General features: G+C 49.8%; 1 protein-coding gene across 1 annotated transcript in view; it reads left to right on the top strand.

Moving 5' to 3' along the window:
* The window catches only part of HMGCR (3-hydroxy-3-methylglutaryl-CoA reductase), a 41,581-nt gene extending 35,448 nt beyond the window's left edge, over nucleotides 1–6,133 (top strand). Inside the window, exons 15-20 of the mRNA XM_038765594.1 lie at nucleotides 204–309; nucleotides 2,269–2,439; nucleotides 2,752–2,892; nucleotides 2,982–3,140; nucleotides 5,744–5,898; nucleotides 5,986–6,133. Of these exons, the coding sequence (XP_038621522.1) occupies nucleotides 204–309; nucleotides 2,269–2,439; nucleotides 2,752–2,892; nucleotides 2,982–3,140; nucleotides 5,744–5,898; nucleotides 5,986–6,040 (787 nt within the window). The 3' untranslated portion in view covers nucleotides 6,041–6,133. The remainder of the gene's footprint in view (nucleotides 1–203; nucleotides 310–2,268; nucleotides 2,440–2,751; nucleotides 2,893–2,981; nucleotides 3,141–5,743; nucleotides 5,899–5,985) is intronic.
* Nucleotides 6,134–20,996: the final 14,863 nt, after the last annotated feature.

The following is a 20,996-nucleotide window of genomic DNA, read 5'->3' as shown; positions in this document are numbered from 1 at the left end:
CATTAGGAAAAAAAGCTGCTCTGTGACCCCTGCAGGGGGGAGAGGGGGAGAAGTGTTCTCCCCACTGAGGCTGTAAGCTTCTTGTGGGCAGGGGATGTGTCTGCCAACCCTGCTGTATTGTACTCTCCCAAGCACTCAGGGCAGCACTCTGCACACACTAAGCCCTCAGTAAGTACCACTGATTGATTCTCTTTCCTACACAGGTTTGCTCGCCTGAAGAAAGTCCACATTAGCTTGGCTGGTCGCAACCTTTACATTCGCTTCCAATCCAGGACAGGAGACGCCATGGGGATGAACATGATCTCCAAGGTAAGCACTCGCTGAGAAGTCGCGGATGGAAGACCCTCCGCAAATTGGGCCCCCTTAAACGGGGAAACCTCAACCTTCCCGTTCATAGTTTCTAATCTCTCCTTTTGGGATAAGCTATGGGCAGCTAATGCAGGGAGCCATGCACCTAGGTTGCCATGCTGTACCAGCAACCCAATTGGCCTGCTGTGTGCTTTGCTCAGCCTCCTCATTCTTTTTTTTTTTTTAATGGCATTTAGTAAGCACTTACTATGTGCAAAGCACTGTTCTAAGTGCTGGGGGGGGATACAAGGTCATGAGGTTGTCCCACATGGGGCTCACAGTCTTCATCCCCATTTTACAGATGAGGGAACTGAGGCACAGAGAAGTGAAGTGACTTGCCCAGAGTCGCACAGCTGACAAGTGGCGGAGCCGGGATTTGAACCCATGACGTCTGACTCCAAAGCCCGGGCTCTTTTCCACCGAGCCACGCTGCTTCTTCAGCGAGAACTGTTGAAAGATATGGTGAGAAGCAGCGGGGTCTAGTGGAAAGAGCGCGTGCCTGGGAGTCAGAGGACTGGGGTTCTAATCCCGACTCCACCAATTGTCAGCTGTGTGACTTTGGGCAAGTCCCTTCACTTCTCTGTGCCTCAGTTACCTCATCTGTAAAATGGGGATTAAGACTGTGAGCCCCCTGTGGGACAACCTGACCACCTTGTAACCTCCCCAGTGCTTAGAACAGTGTGTTGCACATAGTAAGTGCTTAATAAATGCCATTATTATTATTATTATTATTATTCTGTGCCTCAGTTACCTCCACTTTAAAATGGGGATTAAATCCTAGTCCCTCATACTTAAACTATGAGCCCCATGTGGGACATGGATGGTGTCCAATCCCATTAACTTGTATCTACAGTGCTTGGCACATAGTAAGTGCTTAACAAGTACCACAACAATTAATTTTCACTATTACGTTAGTAAAAGAGGCCCAGTTGGCGGTTTGGTTGGAGGACAGCAAAAGAATGGGGCAGGGTGGCCAGCTATCCTCACCTTCTAAAACTACACTAGAATTTATTTATGGGCTCACTTTTTGGTATCCTGTGGAATTATCTGATGCACCAAGACTTGCCCTAGTGAGCCCATGCACCTCCCAAGAGAGAGACCAGTTCTCTCCCATGATACTTGTGCTGTTGATCATCCCGCTGAAACATTTCAAAAGTAGCCACCACGTACATTGCCAGTTGTGCTTTTCCTGCATTAAACACATCTGCCAATCAATCAATTGTATTTATTGAGCATTTACTGTGTGCAGAGCACTGTACTAAGCGCTTGGGAAGTACAAGTTGGCAACATATAGAGACAGTCCCTACCCAACAGTGGGCTCACAGTCTAAAAGAAGATTTTATCTCAGTACTCCTAGGTGATTTATTTTAAACTTGCCACTGTATTTTCAATTTTTTTTTAATTCTCAAAGCAGAGAGGGGATTAGAACCCAGGCCTCCAGCCTTCAAAGGCTGTTACCTTTACCTCTAGACCACCACTGGCCTCACCAATCAAACGGTAGATGGTATTTATTGAGTGCTTACTACATGCGGAGCTCCATGCTAAGCGGTTGGGAGTGTACAGCACAACAGAATTAGCGGACACATTCCCTGCCCACAACAAGCTTACAAGGAAAAAGTTGCTGAATAATTTGAGAACGGTTACTGATTAGCTACTAGGGTCGCCTGTCAGTATGTATTTTGAGTGCCCACAGGGTATGGCGCTGGGTAATTGTAATAAGAAGGAAAGATTCGCTCTGTATGTATGTGTATATATATTCATAATTCTCTCCCCTATCACAAGGGAATCATTCCTCATCCCGGTGGCATTTGACAAGCATCTTGTCGCTAATGCCACCACTAAGAGGGGTGATTCCTTTAGAATAGGGAGATAATTGACTGAGATGAACGATTTGTTACGTGTCTTAATTTTTAATTCTAGGGTACAGAGAAAGCGCTTTCAAAACTGCATGACTTCTTCCCTGAAATGCAAATTCTAGCCATTAGTGGCAACTACTGTACAGACAAAAAGCCTGCTGCCGTAAACTGGATCGAGGGCCGAGGGAAGTCTGTGGTCTGCGAAGCGGTCATTCCTGCCAAAGTGGTCAGAGAAGTACGCCAGGGGACTGGGGGAGGTGGGGAGCATTGATACTTAAGGGATTTAAAAAGGTAAACAGATTTTTTCTCCCTTTTAATTTCAGTTTTGCAAGTCAAAGTTTCCTGTATACTCCTTTAAATCCTCTTGATTTTTGGAACCCATACCTTTGACAGGTGGCTTGCAAGGCACTCTCAAGAGAGCAGATTCAGTGTGGATGGGGTCTCAGATCTAGTCTCCCTGTGGGATGTTGGAAGGGGGGGAAAAAAAAAAGGTCACCTCAGATGAAACCTTGGCTAACAGTGATGAAACGTCCACCCTCTCCCCCAGGTATTGAAGACTACTACGGAAGCTCTAGTTGAGGTGAACGTAAGCAAGAATTTGGTGGGCTCGGCCATGGCCGGCAGTATAGGCGGGTACAACGCCCACGCCGCCAACATCGTGACCGCCATCTACATTGCTTGCGGGCAGGTAGGTGGTCCCATGGGGTTGTTCCTCTGGCGGAGGCCCCGTACCCGACTCGGACAGACAGGCTCTGTTCTCTTTCCCACCCCGCGAAGGACGCGGCCCAGAACGTGGGCAGTTCCAACTGCATCACCCTCATGGAGGCGGCCGGGCCCACCAACGAAGACCTGTACATCAGCTGCACGATGCCCTCCATAGAAATAGGGACGGTCGGGGGAGGGACCAGCTTGCCACCCCAGCAGGCCTGTCTACAGGTAGGAAGCTCCCCCTCCACCCCACCCATTTCCCGGCTGCTCTGCTTCTCCTCCCGTTCCCCGGCTCCGCGGCTTCTGCCCGCCCAAGGTCACATGTGGCCAAGCTGACTCCTTCACGTCCCCATGCTGTAATACTGTGTAATAGTACAGAAGCAGCGTGGTGTAGTGGATAGAGCACAGGCCCAGAGTCAGAAGGTCATGGGTTCTAATTCTGGCTCTGCCACGTGTCTGCTGTGTGACCTTGGGCAAGTCACCTCACTTCTCTGGGCCTCAGTTGCCTCATCTGGAAAATGGGGATTGAGACTGTGAGCTCCATGTGGGACACAGGGACTGCGCCCAACCCAATCTGTTCTATCCACCCTAGTGCTTAATGCAGTGCCTGGCACAGAGTGAGCACTTAAATACCCCAATTATTATTTTTATTGATATTTCTCCCGTGCACCTCCACCAGTCCCATGCTCCTCCTTCCCTCTCTCTGGCTCTCCCAACCTTCTCAGGAGTATCTTGAGATCTCACACCACCTCTTAAAATCTGTCCTCTCAATCAATCGTATTTATTGAGCGCTTACTGTGTGCAGAGCACTGTAGTAAGCGCTTGGGAAGTACAGGTTGGCAACATATAGAGACAGTCCCTACCCAACAGCGGGCTCACAGTCACCTCCACCTCCATCCCTTTACGATTTATTGAAACACTTGTTCTCTCCCTGTTTTGCCTCCCCGTTTGCCTTACTTTCCAGTGTTCCTTCCCCACTGCTTTCAACATGCCCAAGTATCCCCTATCCTAAACAAACCCTCCCTCCACCCCATTGTGCCTTCCAATTATCACCCCATCTCCCCCCACATTCTTTTCCAAACTTTTCCAGGGAGTTGTCCAAACAGCTGCCTCCACTTCTCTCCTTGACTTCCTGCAAGCTGGCTTCAGCCATCTCCACTCCACAGAAACTGCCCTTTCCAAGATCACCGGTAGCCTCTACTCCATCCTAATCATCCTCAACCTCTCAGCTGCCTTCAACAGTGAACCATCCAAGCTATCCTGGGTTTCACTGACCTAAGCTTTCTTCCTCCTCCTCCTCTTATCTCATCTCTCTGCTCATTCCTTATTAGTTTCTTTTACCTGTTCTTCCTCTGCTTCCCTCAAGGCTCAGTTCTGGGTGCCCTTCTATTCTTATTGCCCCATCCTCCCTGCGAGAATTCATTTGCTTCCACAGCTTCAACTAGCATCTCTATGCAGGTAATTTCCAAATCTACCACTCCAGTTCCCAGCCATTCCCTGCAGACTCTCCCATCTCTAGTGCTTATTTCACTCTGCTGCCTGGATCATTTTTCTTAATAAAAAAACCACATTTAGTCCATGTTTCTCCACTCCTCAAGAATGTCCAGTGGTTGCCCAATCAACCTTGTTATCAGACTCTTTACCATCCGCTTTAAAAGCAGTCAGCTCCCTCCCTCCTACCTTACCTCGCTGATTTCCTACTACAACCCAGTCTGCACACTCTGCTCCTTTAATGCCAGTTTACTGCAGTTCCATCTCAACTGTCTCGCCTCCAACCCCTTACCCACATCCTCCCTCTGGCCTGGAACTCCTCTCCCCCTCCATTTATGCCACGCCACCACTCTCCCCACCTTCAAAGCCTTGTCAGGGCCACAGTACACCCAGGAAGCCTTCCCCAAATAAGCCCTAATTTCTCCTATTCCCACTCCCATTTGCATTGCCTATGCACTTGGATCTGTACTCTTTTAAGAACTTTATATTCACCCCACAGCACTTTATGTAGGTATCGGTAATGTATTTTAACATCTGGATTCCCCTCTAGGCTGTAAGGCCCTTGTGGGCAGGGAATGTGTCTACCAACTCTCCCAAGCACTTAATACAGTGCTCTGCACACAGTAAATGCTCAATGATTGATTTTTTTTCCATCACTACAAGACACCACCACTATCCTTTGTCTCACAAGACCGTAACCTAGGCATTATCCTTGACTCATCTCTCTCATTCAGCCCACATATTCAGCCTATCACCAAATCCTGTCCCTTCACAGTACCTAGAATCCGCCCCTTTTTTCCCCCTCCAAACTGCTACCTTGTGGATCCAGGGGCTTATTCTAACCCACCTTGTCTATCACATCAGCCTCCTCGCTGACCTTCCTGTCTCTCCCCACTTCAGTCCATACTTCCCTTTGCTGCCCAGGTCATTCAGTCCATATCTCCCTCACTTCTCGGAAACCTTGAGTGGTTGCCCATCCATCTCCTCAGCCAACAAACTGCTTACCCTTGGCTTTAAGGACAATCAGTCACTCTTCTTCTCTTCCCCTACCTCACATACTTACTCTAACTCCATCCTGCTCACTTTACCTCAGTCTCAGTTATCTCGCCACCAGCCCTTTGACCACATCCTCCCTCTGGCCTGAAACCCGCTCCATGTCTCCAGATCACCACTCTTCCCGCTTCCCAGGCCCCTCCATCCCCCATCCGCAAAGCCTGTGCTTGTGGGTGTCCCCCCCCTTGAAGCACTGAGAGTCATCCCACCCCTAGCCCCTAGTTTAACCGAAGATCACCGCATCCCAGGCCATGAACTTACATGTGTCACTCGCGCCTTGCCCACAGATGCTTGGTGTTCAGGGAGCCTGCAGAGACAATCCTGGGGAAAATGCCCGCCAGCTCGCCAAAATCGTGTGCGGGACCGTCCTGGCCGGGGAGTTGTCACTCATGGCAGCCCTGGCCGCCGGCCACCTAGTCAAAAGCCACATGATCCACAACAGGTAAGACGGGCACCCCGAGGAACGTGCTTCCTTTTGTGTTGCCCCACCAGACCCGCTCATTCTCGGCCCCGCCCTTCTCCCTTTTAGGTCAAAAATCAACCTACAAGATCTCCAAGGACCCTGCACAAAGAAGGCAGCGTGAGTTCCTCGGATTCTTCTCTCCTGGAGAGTTCCCAAGGGAACGGGTGCTGATGGACTAATAGCAAAACGCTTGAATAAAAACACTTCAATGCAATGTCTTGTGGAGAGGAAGGGGAGGTGTCATCCAGAGGGTCAACTCGGCTCTCCTCAACGGTCCAGGGTCACACCTCCGGGGAGAGGGGGTCCGCAAGGAAAAGGGCTTTGTGTCTGGAAGTCCTCATCCTTGTGCTTGCTCGCAGGTTCTCGGCCCGGTGTTACGCATCCAAAAACCGCAGCTAGTAAACCTAGAATTCTCCAGGAGAAGAACTTTTTGAGTCGGGGGGGAAAAATCAGAGTTGTAAATTCGATGGGGATGATCGGTGCTATTAGGAAGCGGGAGTTTTGAGCCTAAACGACAGTCTGATTTAGGCTGTAGCTGTGGAAACTCCTTAACTGGCCTTACATTCAAACAGTTAAGCTTGGGGGCTGGGGGAAGGAAAGCCATCTTGGGGAACTAGGGTATTGGTAATCGCCGCCGTTCTCCGTCCAGCGGCTGTGTGGTCCTCTACAGAGCGGGAGCTGCGTTTATCCCAGCCGACCTCGTAATGGGCCGTGCAGGTGCTATGAACAGCTCGGTCAACGCACACTGCGGGTTCACTTTCTGAGGTTAACTATTTGTATCCTCTCTGGCTGCTACACGTCCACCTAGTCAAAGCCTTACCAAGCACAAATCGGGTGTGGGGTGGGGAGACGGGGGTCTCTTAAAGCTGAGACTCTATAGTCGAGGGCAACAAGCCAAAGCAGCCGTTTCCCCCTTGCGTCAGCCTGCCCTCCTTACTGGAAGTTCAGCTGTGGACAGACCGGGGCCTAACCGGCAGTTGTAGGGGTGCGGCCACTCTTCCGGGACTTGGCCCGCGACTCCACAAGCTTGTCTTCCTTCAACAAATAGTTATAATTTATTTAGTGGGGTGGGGGGGCGGGGAGGGTGCGAGGGGAAGGCGGTTGTTCTTCCCCTCCTTGTATAGTCGTGTCAAATCTGTCCATGTGGAAAGAGTGCCTGGTACGGCTTATCCACTGGAGCATCACTTAGAAAAAGCACAGCTTGGGCCCGGGAAGAAAGCCCGTTTTCCTATGACGGCCCTGGAGGGGCAGGTGCCAGAGGGGAAGGGGCCGATTCTTGCTTTCGCCAGGAGGTCGGAACACCCGTGGAGCGGGGACAAGCGCTTCGAGCTGCCAAGGGGCCCTAGAAGCCTCTTCTCCTGGTAGAGGTGAAAGATGCTGGTGTTTTTTTTAAAAAAGTGCAAGTTTTTGTATGAAAGGGGGATGGAAGACCGGATTTTTGTATCACATCCGCCCTTAGCGTTGGTCCCATAAAGCTGACATGTACCATAGGAGAATGAGCTCACACTACATTCCGTTTCAGCCGAGGTAGCGTGGAAAGGCCCAAATGTTGTCTTCTGCAATGCTGTTGTGAGAAATGACCTCTCTTGTCGTATGTAAAATTTGAACCGCTTCCTGTGTGTTTTAGCCAGTGGCTTGCTGGGTTTTTTTTTGTTGTTGGCTTTTTTTTTTTTCTGGAAAGGAAGTGAAAGGTTTGCACAGTATTCATTTTGGTGAATGTAACCGACATCGTCCTAAATTAACATTTTTGTACATATACTAAGTTGTGTACATTTTGGTACAGAATCCCTTTTCTGTTTCAGTAAACGATGAAAGTGCTGCTAGTAGTGACCTTTTTTGATCAAATATTAAACCGTAGCTTAAACACGAGCAGGGAACGTTTCTACCAACTCTTGGTGATGATGATGATGGCATTTATTAAGCGCTTACTATGTGCACAGCACTGTTCTAAGCGCTGGGGAATTTACAAGGTTGTCCCATGTGGGGCTCACGGTCTTAATCCCCATTATACAGATGAGGTAACTGAGGCACGAGAAGTTAAGTGACCTGCCCAAAGTCACACAGCTGACAAGTGGCAGAGCCGGGATTTGAACCGATGATCTCTCACTCCAAAGCCCATACCCTTTCCACTGAGCCACGCTGCTTTCCCTTGTTATAACTGTACTCTCCCAAGTGCTCAGCACATAGTAAGTGCTCAGGAAATACCATTCATTGATTGAAAACGAGGTGAAAACCCAGTAAGGAAAAAAAAAATAGTCATAGTCCGTTAGCTCTGTGGCGTTTAGTATCCCTTTAAGGTACTTCCATTTTAATAGAGGAAGAAAGGATTGATTTTCTTGGACATACCGTTCGCTTAGACTCATCAGGATGCTCGTTACCCATTGTGAGACCCTAACCATTATTCCAGTTATCCATCGTTGTTTTGCCTGGGAGTGTGTTAGCTGGTCTTGGGGAGTTAAAGCTCTTTAGCTGAGCAATCAATCAATCAATCGTATTTATTAAGTGCTTACTGTGTGCAGAGCACTGTACTAAGCGCTTGGGAAGTACAAGTTGGCAACACATAATAATAATAATGTTGGCATCTGTTAAGCGCTTACTATGCGCAAAGCACTGTTCTAAGCACTGGGGGGATACAAAGTGATCAGGTTGTCCCACGTGGGGCTCACAGTCTTAATCCCCATTTTACAGATGAGGTAACTGAGGCTCAAAGAAGTTAAGTGACTTGCCCAAGGTCACACAGCAGACGTGGTGGAGCTGGAATTCGAACCCATGACCTGTGACTCCACAAAGCCTGGGCTCTTTCCACTGAGCCACGCTGCTTCACACAGAGACAGTCCCTACCCAACAGCGGGCTCACAGTCTGAGCAAGTGTCAAGATGAAGCGACTGGGCTGTTAAAACGAGTCCTTGGCCCCATGGGGCTTACAGTCTTAATCCCCATTTTACAGGTGAGGGAACTGAGGCAGAGAGAAGTGAAATGACTTGCCTAAAGGCACACAGCAGACAGGTAGCAGAGCCGGGATTAGAACCAGAGAAGTAGCGTGGCTCAGTGAAAGAGCACAGGCTTTGGAGTCTGTTCAAATGATTAGGAGGTGCTAATACCCCACTAAAATACCGTAGTCGTGGAACGGACTCCCAACCAACTCCACTCACCTAAAGCGGGGTTCCCCCCATCCCTTTTCAGCATGCAGTCAAGACGCCTACCGCCGAGATTTGCCTCTTGCCCCCCCGAACCTGCTCCTGAAGCCATTCTGCCTCTGACCCTTTCGACAAACAAGGAGCCTGAGTTCCTTCCTTGAAGGAAGAGGTTGAAGTCAGAACTTTTCCATGAAGCCCGAGAGTGGGATGCGTAGAGGGCATTTGACTCCCTCCTGAGTTAGGGTTTTTTTTTTTTTAATGACATTTATTATGCGCTTACTATGTGCAAAGCACTGTTCTCTAAGCGCTGGGGAGGTTACAAGGTGATCAGGTTGTCCCACTTGGGGCCCACAGTCTTTATCCCCATTTTACAGATGAGGTAACTGAGGCCCAGAGAAGTGAAGTGACTTGCCCGAAGTCACACAGCTGACTACCCCTCCCCACCAGGAGCTAGGAAAGGGGGGCCCTGTGTCCTTGAGCCGACACCTGTAGGCAAATTTACTTGCTAACAGCACAGCGGATGTATTAAGTGCTTAGCACGTACTAAGCGCTGTTCTCAGCCCTGGGCTAGATAGACGGTCCCTGTCCCACATGGGTCTCACAGTCTTCCAGCGCTTAGAACAGTGCTTTGCACATGGTAAGCGCTTAATAAATGCCATTATTATTATTATTAACCCCCATTTTACAGAGGAGGGAACTGAGGCAAGAGAAGTGAAGTGATGTGCCCCAAGGTCTCAGACAGGTGGAGGAGCTGGGATTAAAAGCCAAGTCCTGACACCCAGGCCCATCCTCTATCCACTAGGCCATGCTGCTTCCCTGCAAGGACAATCAATCAATCAATCGTATCTATTGAGCACTAACTATGTGCAGAGCACTGGACTAAGCACTTGGGAAGGACAAGTTGGCAACATATAGAGACAGTCCCTACCCAACAGTGGGCTCAACATAAAAACCAGGAGGAAAAGGAGGATGGGGCTGCCACTGGTCCGGCTCCCACGGCAATCAATCAATCATCACCATCATCAATCATATTTATTGAGCGCTTACTGTGTGCAGAGCACTGTACTAAGTGCTTGGGAAGTACAAATTGGCAACATATAGAGACAGTCCCTACCCAACAGTGGGCTCAACATAAAAACCAGGAGGAAAAGGAGGATGGGGCTGCCGCTGGTCCGGCTCCCACGGCAATCAATCAATCATCATCATCATCAATCATATTTATTGAGCGCTTACTGTGTGCAGAGCACTGGACTAAGTGCTTGGGAAGTACAAATTGGCAACATATAGAGACAGTCCCTACCCAACAGTGGGCTCAACATAAAAACCAGGAGGAAAAGGAGGATGGGGCTGCCACTGGTCCGGCTCCCACGGCAATCAATCAATCGTATTTACTGAGCGCTTACTGTGTGCAGAGCACTGGACTAAGCGCTTGGGAAGGACAAGTTGGCAACATATAGAGACAGTCCCTACCCAACAGTGGGCTCAACATAAAAACCAGAAGGAAAAGGAGGATGGGGCTGCCACTGGTCCGGCTCCCACGGCAATCAATCAATCATCATCATCATCAATCATATTTATTGAGCGCTTACTGTGTGCAGAGCACTGTACTAAGCACTTGGGAAGTACAAGTTGGCAACATATAGAGACAGTCCCTACCCAACAGTGGGCTCAACAGAAAAACCAGGAGGAAAAGGAGGATGGGGCTGCCGCTGGTCCGGCTCCCACGGCAGCCATGCCCTCCCACTCACCCTGGGAACCCCAGGCGGGATCAAGACAGGAATGGACCTGATTATCCAGTATCCCAGCGCTTGGCACAGAATAAGCCCTCAGGAAGTGCCACACTCATTTCTGGCAGAAATCCTCTCAAAAACACTTGGCCCTGGTCTCTCTTGCTAGGCAGAAGTTCCTTGAAAGCAGAGAGCAAGTCTACGTACCCTTGCAAAACAGTGGGTACTAGTCATTCAGTTGTATTTATGGAGCGCTGATGGTGCGCATTAACACTACTAAGCGCTTGGGAGAATACTACTGGCTTGGTGGCTGGGCTTAGGAAAGAGCCCAGTGGGACGGCTGTTGGAATAATGCAAAATTCAGTTGGTCACACCGTGAAAGCACTAGCATTTTAGTGAGCACCTGCGGTAGGCAAAGCGCTGTGCTAAGTCCTGGGGACAGTTCAAGATATAATCTCTGTTCTTGAGTTTACAATCTAGCAGCGGGGATAGTTAAAAGAATGAACTTATTTTAGTGTCTAACAGCCACCTAAGCTCCATTAGCACCCAGTCTAGCTGGGGCGGGCCAGAGCACCGTAGACAGTTTTACTTGGGGAAATGCACCTGGCCAAAAGAAAACCCGTGATTCGCTGACGTCGACACGCAACCGGGAGGATGTCTGACTTGTACGTATCTATTCTATTTATTTTATTTTGTTAGTATCATCATCAATCGTATTTATTGAGCACTTACTGTGTGCAGAGCACTGTACTAGTATGTTTGGTTTTGTTCTCTGCCTCCCCCTTTTAGACTGTGAGCCCACTGTTGGGTTGGGACTGTCTCTATATGTTGCCAACTTGTACTTTCCAAGCGCTTAGTTCAGTGCTCTGCACACAGTAAGCGCTCAATAAATACGATTGATTGAAAGTTAAGTGAACAGTTGTGCTTAATAAGTAGGCGTCAGAGTGACAGGAGGAGGAAGTTGTGTGACGATGCCTACCAAAGGACAAGCTGGGTGCTAATTTTCTTAATCTCTGCCGGGTCCACTGCTGATTTTTGAACCAGAGCCCAACACAGGGATGCTTGGCTATCACACTCCATTCCCAATCTCTTGGGCAGGGTAGCCTCCCCAGAGTACCACCCCCACAGCAGGCCCTAGAAATCTCTAATCAATCAATCATATTTATTGAGCGCTTACTGTGTGCAGAGCACTGCACGAAGCGCTTGGGAAGTCCAAGTTGGCAACATACAGAGACGGTCCCTACCCAACAGCGGGCTCACGGTCTAGAAGGGGGAGACAGAGAACAAAACCAAACATAGTAACAAAGTAAAATAAATAGAATAAAGAAAAATCAATCAATCAATTGTATTTATTGAGCGCTTACTATGTGCAGAGCACTGTACTAAGCTCTAATGCAAAAGAGCGACCCTCGGGTCTCCCTCCTTGACCTCTAGGGAGATTGAGGCTGTAGCCTTCATCCTCCCCGCCATCCCCTTTATTGCCCCCCAAATTTCTAAAAGCAGCATGGCCTAGAGGATGGAGACTGGGCCTAAGAGCCAGAGGACCTAAAATGGAGAATAAAACTGTGAGACATGAACTGTGTCCAACCTGATTAGCTCGTATCTGCCCTGGTGCTTAGTACAGTGCCTGGCATATAGGATGTGCATAACAAATATCATTAAAAAAAATCCAAATACCTCTTAAGAGGCCTCACCATTATTAATAATAATATTTTGTATTTGCCAAGTGCTTACTATGTGCCAAGCACCGGAGGAGATACAAGGAAATCAGGCTGTCCCATGTGGGGCTCACAGTCTGAATCCCCATTTTATAAATGGAGTAACTGAGGCACGGAGAAGTTAAGTGACTTGCCCAAGGTCATTCATTCATTCCATCGTATTTATTGGGTGCTTACTGTGTGCAGGGCACTGTACTAAGCTCTTGGAAAGTACAGTTCAGCAACAGAGACAATCCCTGCCCCCAAGGGACACGGCAGGCAAGTGGCGGAGCCGGGATTATGTTGCCAACTTGCAGCATGGCTCAACGGAAAGAGCCCGGGCTTTGGAGTCAGAGGTCATGGGTTCAAATCCCGGCTCCGCCACTTGTCAGCTGTGTGACTTTGGGCAAGTCACTTCACTCCTCTGGGCCTCAGTTCCCCCATCTGTAAAATGGGGGTGAAGACTGTGAGCCCCCGTGGGACAGTCTGATCACCTTGTATCTCCCCCAGCGCTTAGAACAGTGCTTTGCACATAGTAAGCGCTTAATAAATGCCATTATTATTATTATTACTTCCCAAGCGCTTAGTACAGTGCTCTGCACACAGTAAGTGCTCAATAAATACGATTGATTGATTAGAACCCACATCCTCTGACTCCCAAGCCCATTTTCTTGCCACAACGTTAGCACCCGCTCTCTGGCCTGTCCTCCACAGACTCCCACCAAGAGCCAAGGATTCAGACAACACTCCCACCCCACAGGGCAGACGCTTCCCTCGGGAGGGCCTTGGGCCATATTTTCCTTTGCCCACTAATCGTTGCATAATATATGAAGCAGTCTTTCCACCCTGAAGGCTGATTCACTGCAGATGGGTCAGGGGAACAGCCAAGGCAGCAGCAGGCACAACGAGCCATTCCAGTCCGTGAGAGGCCACCAAAAGCAGCAGCCAGGCTGACCCCGGACCGCCCCCCGCCCCCCGCCTCCTCGGGCCGACTGCTGGAAGGGGAGCAGGGTCTCCCAGGCCTGACCGGTTCTCCCAACTTACTGTGGCCACATTCCTGCCCCTGGGTGCCCAGGCCTGCTTAGGGGAGACTGGTATTCCTTGATCGGGGCACAAACCAGCGGCAGACATCGTACCAGCTCCGCAGATCTACCAGCGTTGTAACCCGAAAGCCCTCGGGGATGCCATCAAACCCACTCCTGCAACAACAGACTAAGCTCTTTATGGGCAGGGATCCTATCTACCAACTCCATTGACTTGTATTCCTTGATCGGGGCACAAACCAGCGGCAGACATCGTACCAGCTCCGCAGATCTACCAGCGTTGCAACCCGAAAGCCCTCGGTGATGCCATCAAACCCACTCCTGCAACAACAGACTAAGCTCTTTATGGGCAGGGATCCTATCTACCAACTCCATTGACTTGTATTCCTTGATCGGGGCACAAACCAACGGCAGACATCGTACCAGCTCCGCAGATCTACCAGCGTTGCAACCCGAAAGCCCTCGGTGATGCCATCAAACCCACTCCTGCAACAACAGACTAAGCTCTTTATGGGCAGGGATCCTAGCTACCAACTCCATTGACTTGTATTCCTTGATCGGGGCACAAACCAGCGGCAGACATCGTACCAGCTCCGCAGATCTACCAGCGTTGCAACCCGAAAGCCCTCGGTGATGCCATCAAACCCACTCCTGCAACAACAGACTAAGCTCTTTATGGGCAGGGATCCTAGCTACCAACTCCACTGACTTGTACCTTCTCAAGCGTTTTTAGACAGTGTTCTGCGAACAGTAAATCAATACAGACCACTGATTGATTGATTGATTGATTGGCCAAGAGGAAAAAGCACAGGCCTGGGAATCCGGACACCTGGGCTCTACGCGCGGCTCCTCCACTTGCCAGCTGCGTGCCCATGGTCGAGTCCCTTGAACGTCTCTGTGTCTAAGTTTCCTCATCTGCAAAATGGGGATTCAATACCTCTTCGCCCTCCTATTTAGACTGTGAGCCCCACGTGGGGCAGGGATGTATCCAAACATTATCTTGTCACCCACCCTAGTGCTCAGTACAGCACTTGGCACGTAATAAGCAGGAAACAAACAGCACAACTGTTAAGCACGGGTGGTCCGGTGCCATTATCGGCGTGGCTCAGTGGACAAGAGCCCGGGCTTTGGAGTCGGAGGTCATGGGTTCAAATCCCGGCTCCGCCACTTGTCAGCTGGGTGACTTTGGGCAAGTCACTTCACTTCTCTGGGCCTCAGTTACCTCGTCTGTAAAATGGGGATGAAGAATGTGAGCCCCCCCGGGGGACAACCTGGTCACCTTGTAACCTCCCCAGTGCTTAGAACAGTAAGCGCTTAATAAATGCCATTATTATTATTATTATTATTAGTATTATTATTATTATTATCTCCCCCTGGCAACCGGATCCTGATCCGGCAGGTACATTTTGCCGCCACGACTACGGGCCCAAGCTGTGCCCGCCCTCCAAGTCCGGAGGAAGGCGGGGGGCGGGAATGAAGCCAGTTTGGGGTTTCTGAGAAGGTCCTAAATGCCCTTATAGGCTGGGGAGGGGAGGGGAAGGGAGGGCAGGGCAGGCCACGCCAGCAAAAGCCGGGGCCCCTTGACCCGCTCCCCACTTCTCCCCGCACACTGGGGTGGGGTGGACTGGATCATAAACAGGTGTCTCTCTCCACCCCGCCCCCCCTTGCAGCCCCACACCAAATAGGAACTGTGGCTGAAGGGGAAACAATAACAATGATGATGATAATAATAATACTGCTGAGCGCTTACTAAGTGCCAGGCATTGTTCTAAGCTGGGGGTAATAATAACAATAATAACAGCAACAAATAATTAATAATCAATTATTAATATTAATTAACATTAATTATCGATTGATTTTAATAATCAATAATTTATCATTAATTATTAATTATTAATATGATAATTAATTATAATAATGGCATTTATTAAGCGCTTACTGTGTGCACAGCACTGTTCTAAGCGCTGGGGAATTTACAAGGTGCTCAGGTTGTCCCATGTGGGGCTCACAGTCTTAATCCCCATTTTACAGATGAGGTAACTGAGGCCCAGAGAAGTTAAGTGACTGGCCCAAAGTCACACAGCTGACGAGTGGCGGAGCCGGGATTTGAACCCATGACCTCTGACTCCAAAGCCCGGGCTCTTTCCACTGAGCCACGCTGCTTCTCTAAGCAGGGTAGAGATACGAGATGGGTTGGACACAGTCCCTGTTCCACATAGGGTTTACAGTCGTAATCTTCATTTTACAGATGAGGTAACACACTAATAAGAATAATAATTTTGGTATTTGCTAAGCACTTTCGGTGTGCCATGTACTGTACTAATTGCTGGGGTGAATACAAGCAAAGAGGGGTGGATACGGTCCTTGTCCCATGCAGGGCTTACAGTCTCAATCCCATTTTACAGGTGAAGTAACTGAGGTCCAGAGAAGTGAAGCGGCTGGCCCAAGGTCACACAGCAGACACGTGGCCAAGACGGGATTAGAACCCATGACCTTCTGCCTCCCGGGCCCTTGTTCTGTCCACTATCAATCAATCAATTGTATTTATTGAGCGCTTACTGTGTGCAGAGCACTGTACTAAGCGTTTGGGAAGTACAAGTCAGCAACACATAGAGACGGTCGCTACCCAACAGCGGGCTCACAGTCTAGAAGGGGGAGACAGACAACAACACCAAACATGCTAACAAAATCATCATCATCATCAATCGTATTTACTGAGCGCTTACTGTGTGCACAGCACTGTACTAAGTGCTTGGGAAGTACAAGTTGGCAACATATAGAGACAGTCCCTACCCAACAGTGGGCTCACAGTCTAAAATAAAATAAACAGAATAGATATGTACAAGCACTATGCCATGCTGCTTCCAATTAGGGGTGACAATTTCATATTTGGATCGCATTCCTCAATGCTGGCAAAAATCTGAGGGCTGTCTGACTGGGAAAATGTGGGAGGGAAGGAAGTTGGACACTGCCCGGCTCCCCCATTACCTGCACCCCGCTCTCCTAAATGTCTAGTCTCCTCTGCTACATAGTAAGCTCCTCGAGGGCAGAGATCATGTCCCCTAAATGTTTTGTGCCTAAGTGTTTAGTACAGGGCTCTGCACAAAGTAAGTGCTCAGCAGCATGGCTCAGTGGAAACAGCACGAGCTTTGGAGTCAGAGGTCATGGGTTTGAATCCCGACTCCACCACATGTCTGCTGTGTGATCTTGGGCAAGTCACTTAACTTCTCTGGGCCTCTGTTACCTCATCTGTAAAATGGGGATTAAGACTGTGAGCCCCACGTGAGACAACCTGATCACCCTGCATCCTCCCCAGCGCTTAGAACAGTGCTTTGCACATGGTAAGCGCTTAACAAATGCCAATTATTATTATTAAATATCATTGATTGAGCGTCCCGTGTGGGAATAACCACATGCATGGAGCAGAGGTGCCAAGGAGCTCAGTTAAACAGCGGTGCTTGTCTACTTACCAGGAAGCCTGCCGTGGCCCGTGCCGCTGGCTCCGTGATCTGTCAACGGGAATCTGGGAACGGCTCGGTGGCTTCGTCCGGCGGTTGTCCAAGGGCTCGGCCGGGCCGTCCGGTGGGCGGCTTCCCACCGGTCACATCTCCGTGGTCCTGCCCCAGCCCAACCCAGCCGGGCTACAGCTCTCCCTCTGTTGCCGTGCTGCAAACCAAAACGCCGAGCCATCATCGCCCTCGGAGAGGCCTGAGGAAACTAAATAATTAGAATCAATCAATCAATCGTATTTATCGAGCACTTACTGTGTGCAGAGCACTCTACTAAGCGCTTGGGAAGTACAAGCTGGCAACATATAGAGACAGTCCCTACCCAACAGTGGGTTCACAGTCTAGAAGGGGGAGACAGAGAACAAAACCATACTAACAAAATAAAATAAATAGAATAATTAGGTACAAGTAAAATAGAGTAATAAATATGTACAAACATATATACACATATACAGGTGCTGTGGGGAAGAGAAGGAGGTAAGATGCGGGGGGTGGAGAGGGGGAAGAGGGGGTGAGGAAGGAAGTGGCTCAGTCTGGGAAGGCCTCCTGGAGGAGATGAGTTCTCAGTAGGGCCTTGAAGGGAAATAATTATTCTAATTAAATAATTAGAAGCTTTAGAAACAAAGAGAAAAATTACAGGGATTGGAACTGGCCGCAGAAAATGGCTGGCAGGGGCACGGGGGCTAATGACCCAATAAAATTGGAGTTTGGGTTGTCTGGGTTGCTAGATCACCATGCCAGTCCCCCAGTGGGAGGATGGGCTAACAGTGAAAATGTTAGGGCTGCCTGCCTTCCCCCTTCCACCAGGCTCTTACCACCAAACACCTCCACCCGCCGCCTCGAGTCATCCTGCTGTGAGATTTAGAGTAGGAAGCAGCTGTAAATCACTCCCTCCAAAGGGCTTAGTCCAGTGCTCTCACACAGTAAATGCTCAATAGATAGCATTCTTAAAAACTGCACTCAGCACTTTGCCGCCCCTTGAACAGGGTGGCACCTGACCTCGCCCGAGAAAAGCCCAGGAGGCTGAAGGAACAAAGGGGAGGAGGAGTCCCGACCAGCAAAGGATTCACCAACAGCCCCCACACTCACCGGCAAAGTTTCCAGCTCCAATCCGATGACAACCGGCAGGCCGATCGTAGTCAGTCGGTTGCTTCGTTCTAGTCTGTTTAGGGTAGTGGACAGATGCCACCATGTCCTATAAGGAATTGACTACTGTGAAACAGTCGGCAGAGGGCCTTTGGCTTATCATCAATCGTATTTATTGAGCGCTTACTATGTGCACAGCACTGTACTAAGTGCTTGAAGAGGTAGCCAGAGTTGAAGGGTGGACTCCAGAGGGAGAGACGAGAACGGGGAAGTTGAATTTTTCAGCTCCAATATACTCAACCCCATGTGGCCACGCAGGCCGAAAGCAGAGCAGCCTCGATGTCGGCTGCCCCGGCAGCATCTTGGCCTGGTGAAGTGGTGCCATGAAGGTGCGGGGGAGTTATTTCTTCCCTGCTGAGTTGTGAAGTTCAACAAGTCACCTAGGCACCAGCCTGCTTCTTTGCCTGCCCCAGTAAGAATGCAAGCTCCTCACAGGAGACAATATGTTGCAGGAACATTTAACACAGGACATTGAGCACTTACACCATATGCTCCCCAAAGTGGGCGCTCAATAAAACACTACTACTATTGAGAGCTTTGGGTCTGCCTTGGAACTGCAAACGACAACGCTACCCACACGTCAAAGGTCTTGGAATGGTGAGACATGAGATTTCCCCGGCCCCCTCCAATTCATCTTTCAGAGTCACACACACACCAGTGGCTTCTGTACCCATCCCTTAACTTGCATGCGGCAGCCAGCGGATGGATTCTGGAATTAGCAGGACAACATATGTGGTGAAAGGTTGTCCTCACGCACCTAGTTCATCCCGGAATGTCACAGGCAGCTTCCCATTCAGGTGAGAGGGGAACTCAGAGGGACAATCTGCTAGTGGGGTAGTGCGTTCATGCATGCCTGTGTGTACTCCCCCTTCTCTCCCCCACCCTCCTCCCACAACCCAGGAGCAGCGTGGCCTAGCAGACAAAGCACGGGCCTCGGAGTCTGAAGACCTGGGTTCTAATCCCAGCTTCGCCACGTACCTGCTGTGTGACCTCGGGCACGTCACAATTTCTCTGTGCCTGTTTCCTCATCTGCAAAATGGGGATTCAATACCTATTCTCCCTCCTATTTAGGCTGAGCCCCAGGTGGGACCTAATTATCTTGTATCTGTCCCAGCACTTAGTATGGTGCTTAGTATACCGTAAGCACTGAAACACAAAGCACTTAGTATGGTGCTTAGTATACGGTAAGCACTGAAACACAATTATTATTAACAGCAGGAGCGCAAACCCCAGAGAGAGGAAAGAACTGGTTTCATGCATTTTAGAAGCCATCCTGCCTCCTCCACACATCTGCAGAGTCCATTCCCCCCAGCTCACTTCCAGGACCAACGTTAGCTACTGGGGAATCTCGTCCTCTTTTTCCCCAAATCATCCACTCATCCCCCCAGGGCACGTCTAGTTCTGCCAGGACAAGTGTTTTGACCATGCATCCGGGCCTAGACCGCTGTTGGGGAATGTTCTTTCGAACGCCAGTGCCTGCCTGGACAGGACGCCGCATGACACTGGAAGAGACAACGGGGCACCAGTTGGCATCAGTCAAGGCATGAAGCTTACCATAAGGGTGGGTCGGAAAACACCAGAAACACCTGGCTACAGGAGCACTAATGGCCAGAATTCATACCAGGTGAATGGAAGCACAGAGAGGACCCCACATTAGATTCGGCTCCTCCTAGGGCCCGATTAGCACCAGTTGCCCTCACTTCCAGCATCCTTTTCCTCCCACCCTTTGGGAAAACTGCCTACTGCAGGACTCTTTCCCCCAGCTGGTTGTCAAACCAGCAAGAAACACTCCAGTCCAGGGGGTCTTGTCTGCCCAAGACAAGTTCAAATGATGATGATGGCATTTGTTAAGCGCTTACTATGTGCACAGCACCATTCTAAGCTCTGGGGAGGTTACAAGGTGATCAGGTTGTCCCACGGGGGGCTCACAGTCTTAATCCCCGTTTTACAGATGAGGTAACTAAGGCACGGAGAAGTTAAGTGACTTGCCCAAAGTCACACAGCTGGCAACTGGCGGAGTTGGGATTTGAACCCATGACCCCTGACTCCAAAGCCCGTGCTCTTTTGACTGAGCCACGCTGCTTCTCAAATGGATGCAATGGGTTCAGAGAATCGAGCCCTAGAGCTCAGAGCCAAGTGAGAGTGCCAATAATGATGATGATGACAGTAATAATAATAATGCTAATTGTTCAGCGCTTCCTATGTGCCAGGCACTGTACTAAGGACTGTGGTGGTTACAACCAAATGAGGTTGGACACAGTCCCTGCCCCACATGGGGCTCACCGTCCTAATTTCTATTTCACAGAGGCACAGAGAAGTGACTTGCCGAGGTTATACAGCAGACAAGTGACAGAGCCGGGATTAGATTCCAGGTTCTTCTGACTCCCAAGCCAGCGCTCTGTCCACTAAGCCACACTGCTTCTCTAACTCTGCCCTGTTAAGGTGGGAGTTCAATCCCGAGCTGCACATGCCGAGGGGCTCCCCGCCAGCGATCTGCGGTAAACCCAGATGGCTTTTCTAGAAGACAATGGTGCCACAGGGCACGGCGCATGTGCCCTCCCGTAATACTGACACCAAGTCCGAAGAAATGGTCCTTTTCAGCAACTGAGATGTCCAATTTGGCCCAGGTCCCACCCCCATCCTGACCACATCTCTTGGGGCGGGGGCGGAGGGGTCAGGCCCTCCTTCCAATTTCACCCCCTCAACTCAACCTGGCCCCTCGGCTGTCACAAAGTTATTAAGGATACTCATTCCTTGGATTCGTCTTTTTTTTAGCCTTCGGAAACTTTGGGTCTATTAAAAGAAAGCCAACAGCACG

Source organism: Tachyglossus aculeatus, chromosome 23 (genome assembly GCF_015852505.1).
Source record: "Tachyglossus aculeatus isolate mTacAcu1 chromosome 23, mTacAcu1.pri, whole genome shotgun sequence".
Classification (NCBI taxonomy): domain Eukaryota; kingdom Metazoa; phylum Chordata; class Mammalia; order Monotremata; family Tachyglossidae; genus Tachyglossus; species Tachyglossus aculeatus.
This window is presented reverse-complemented; position numbering and strand designations above follow the sequence as displayed.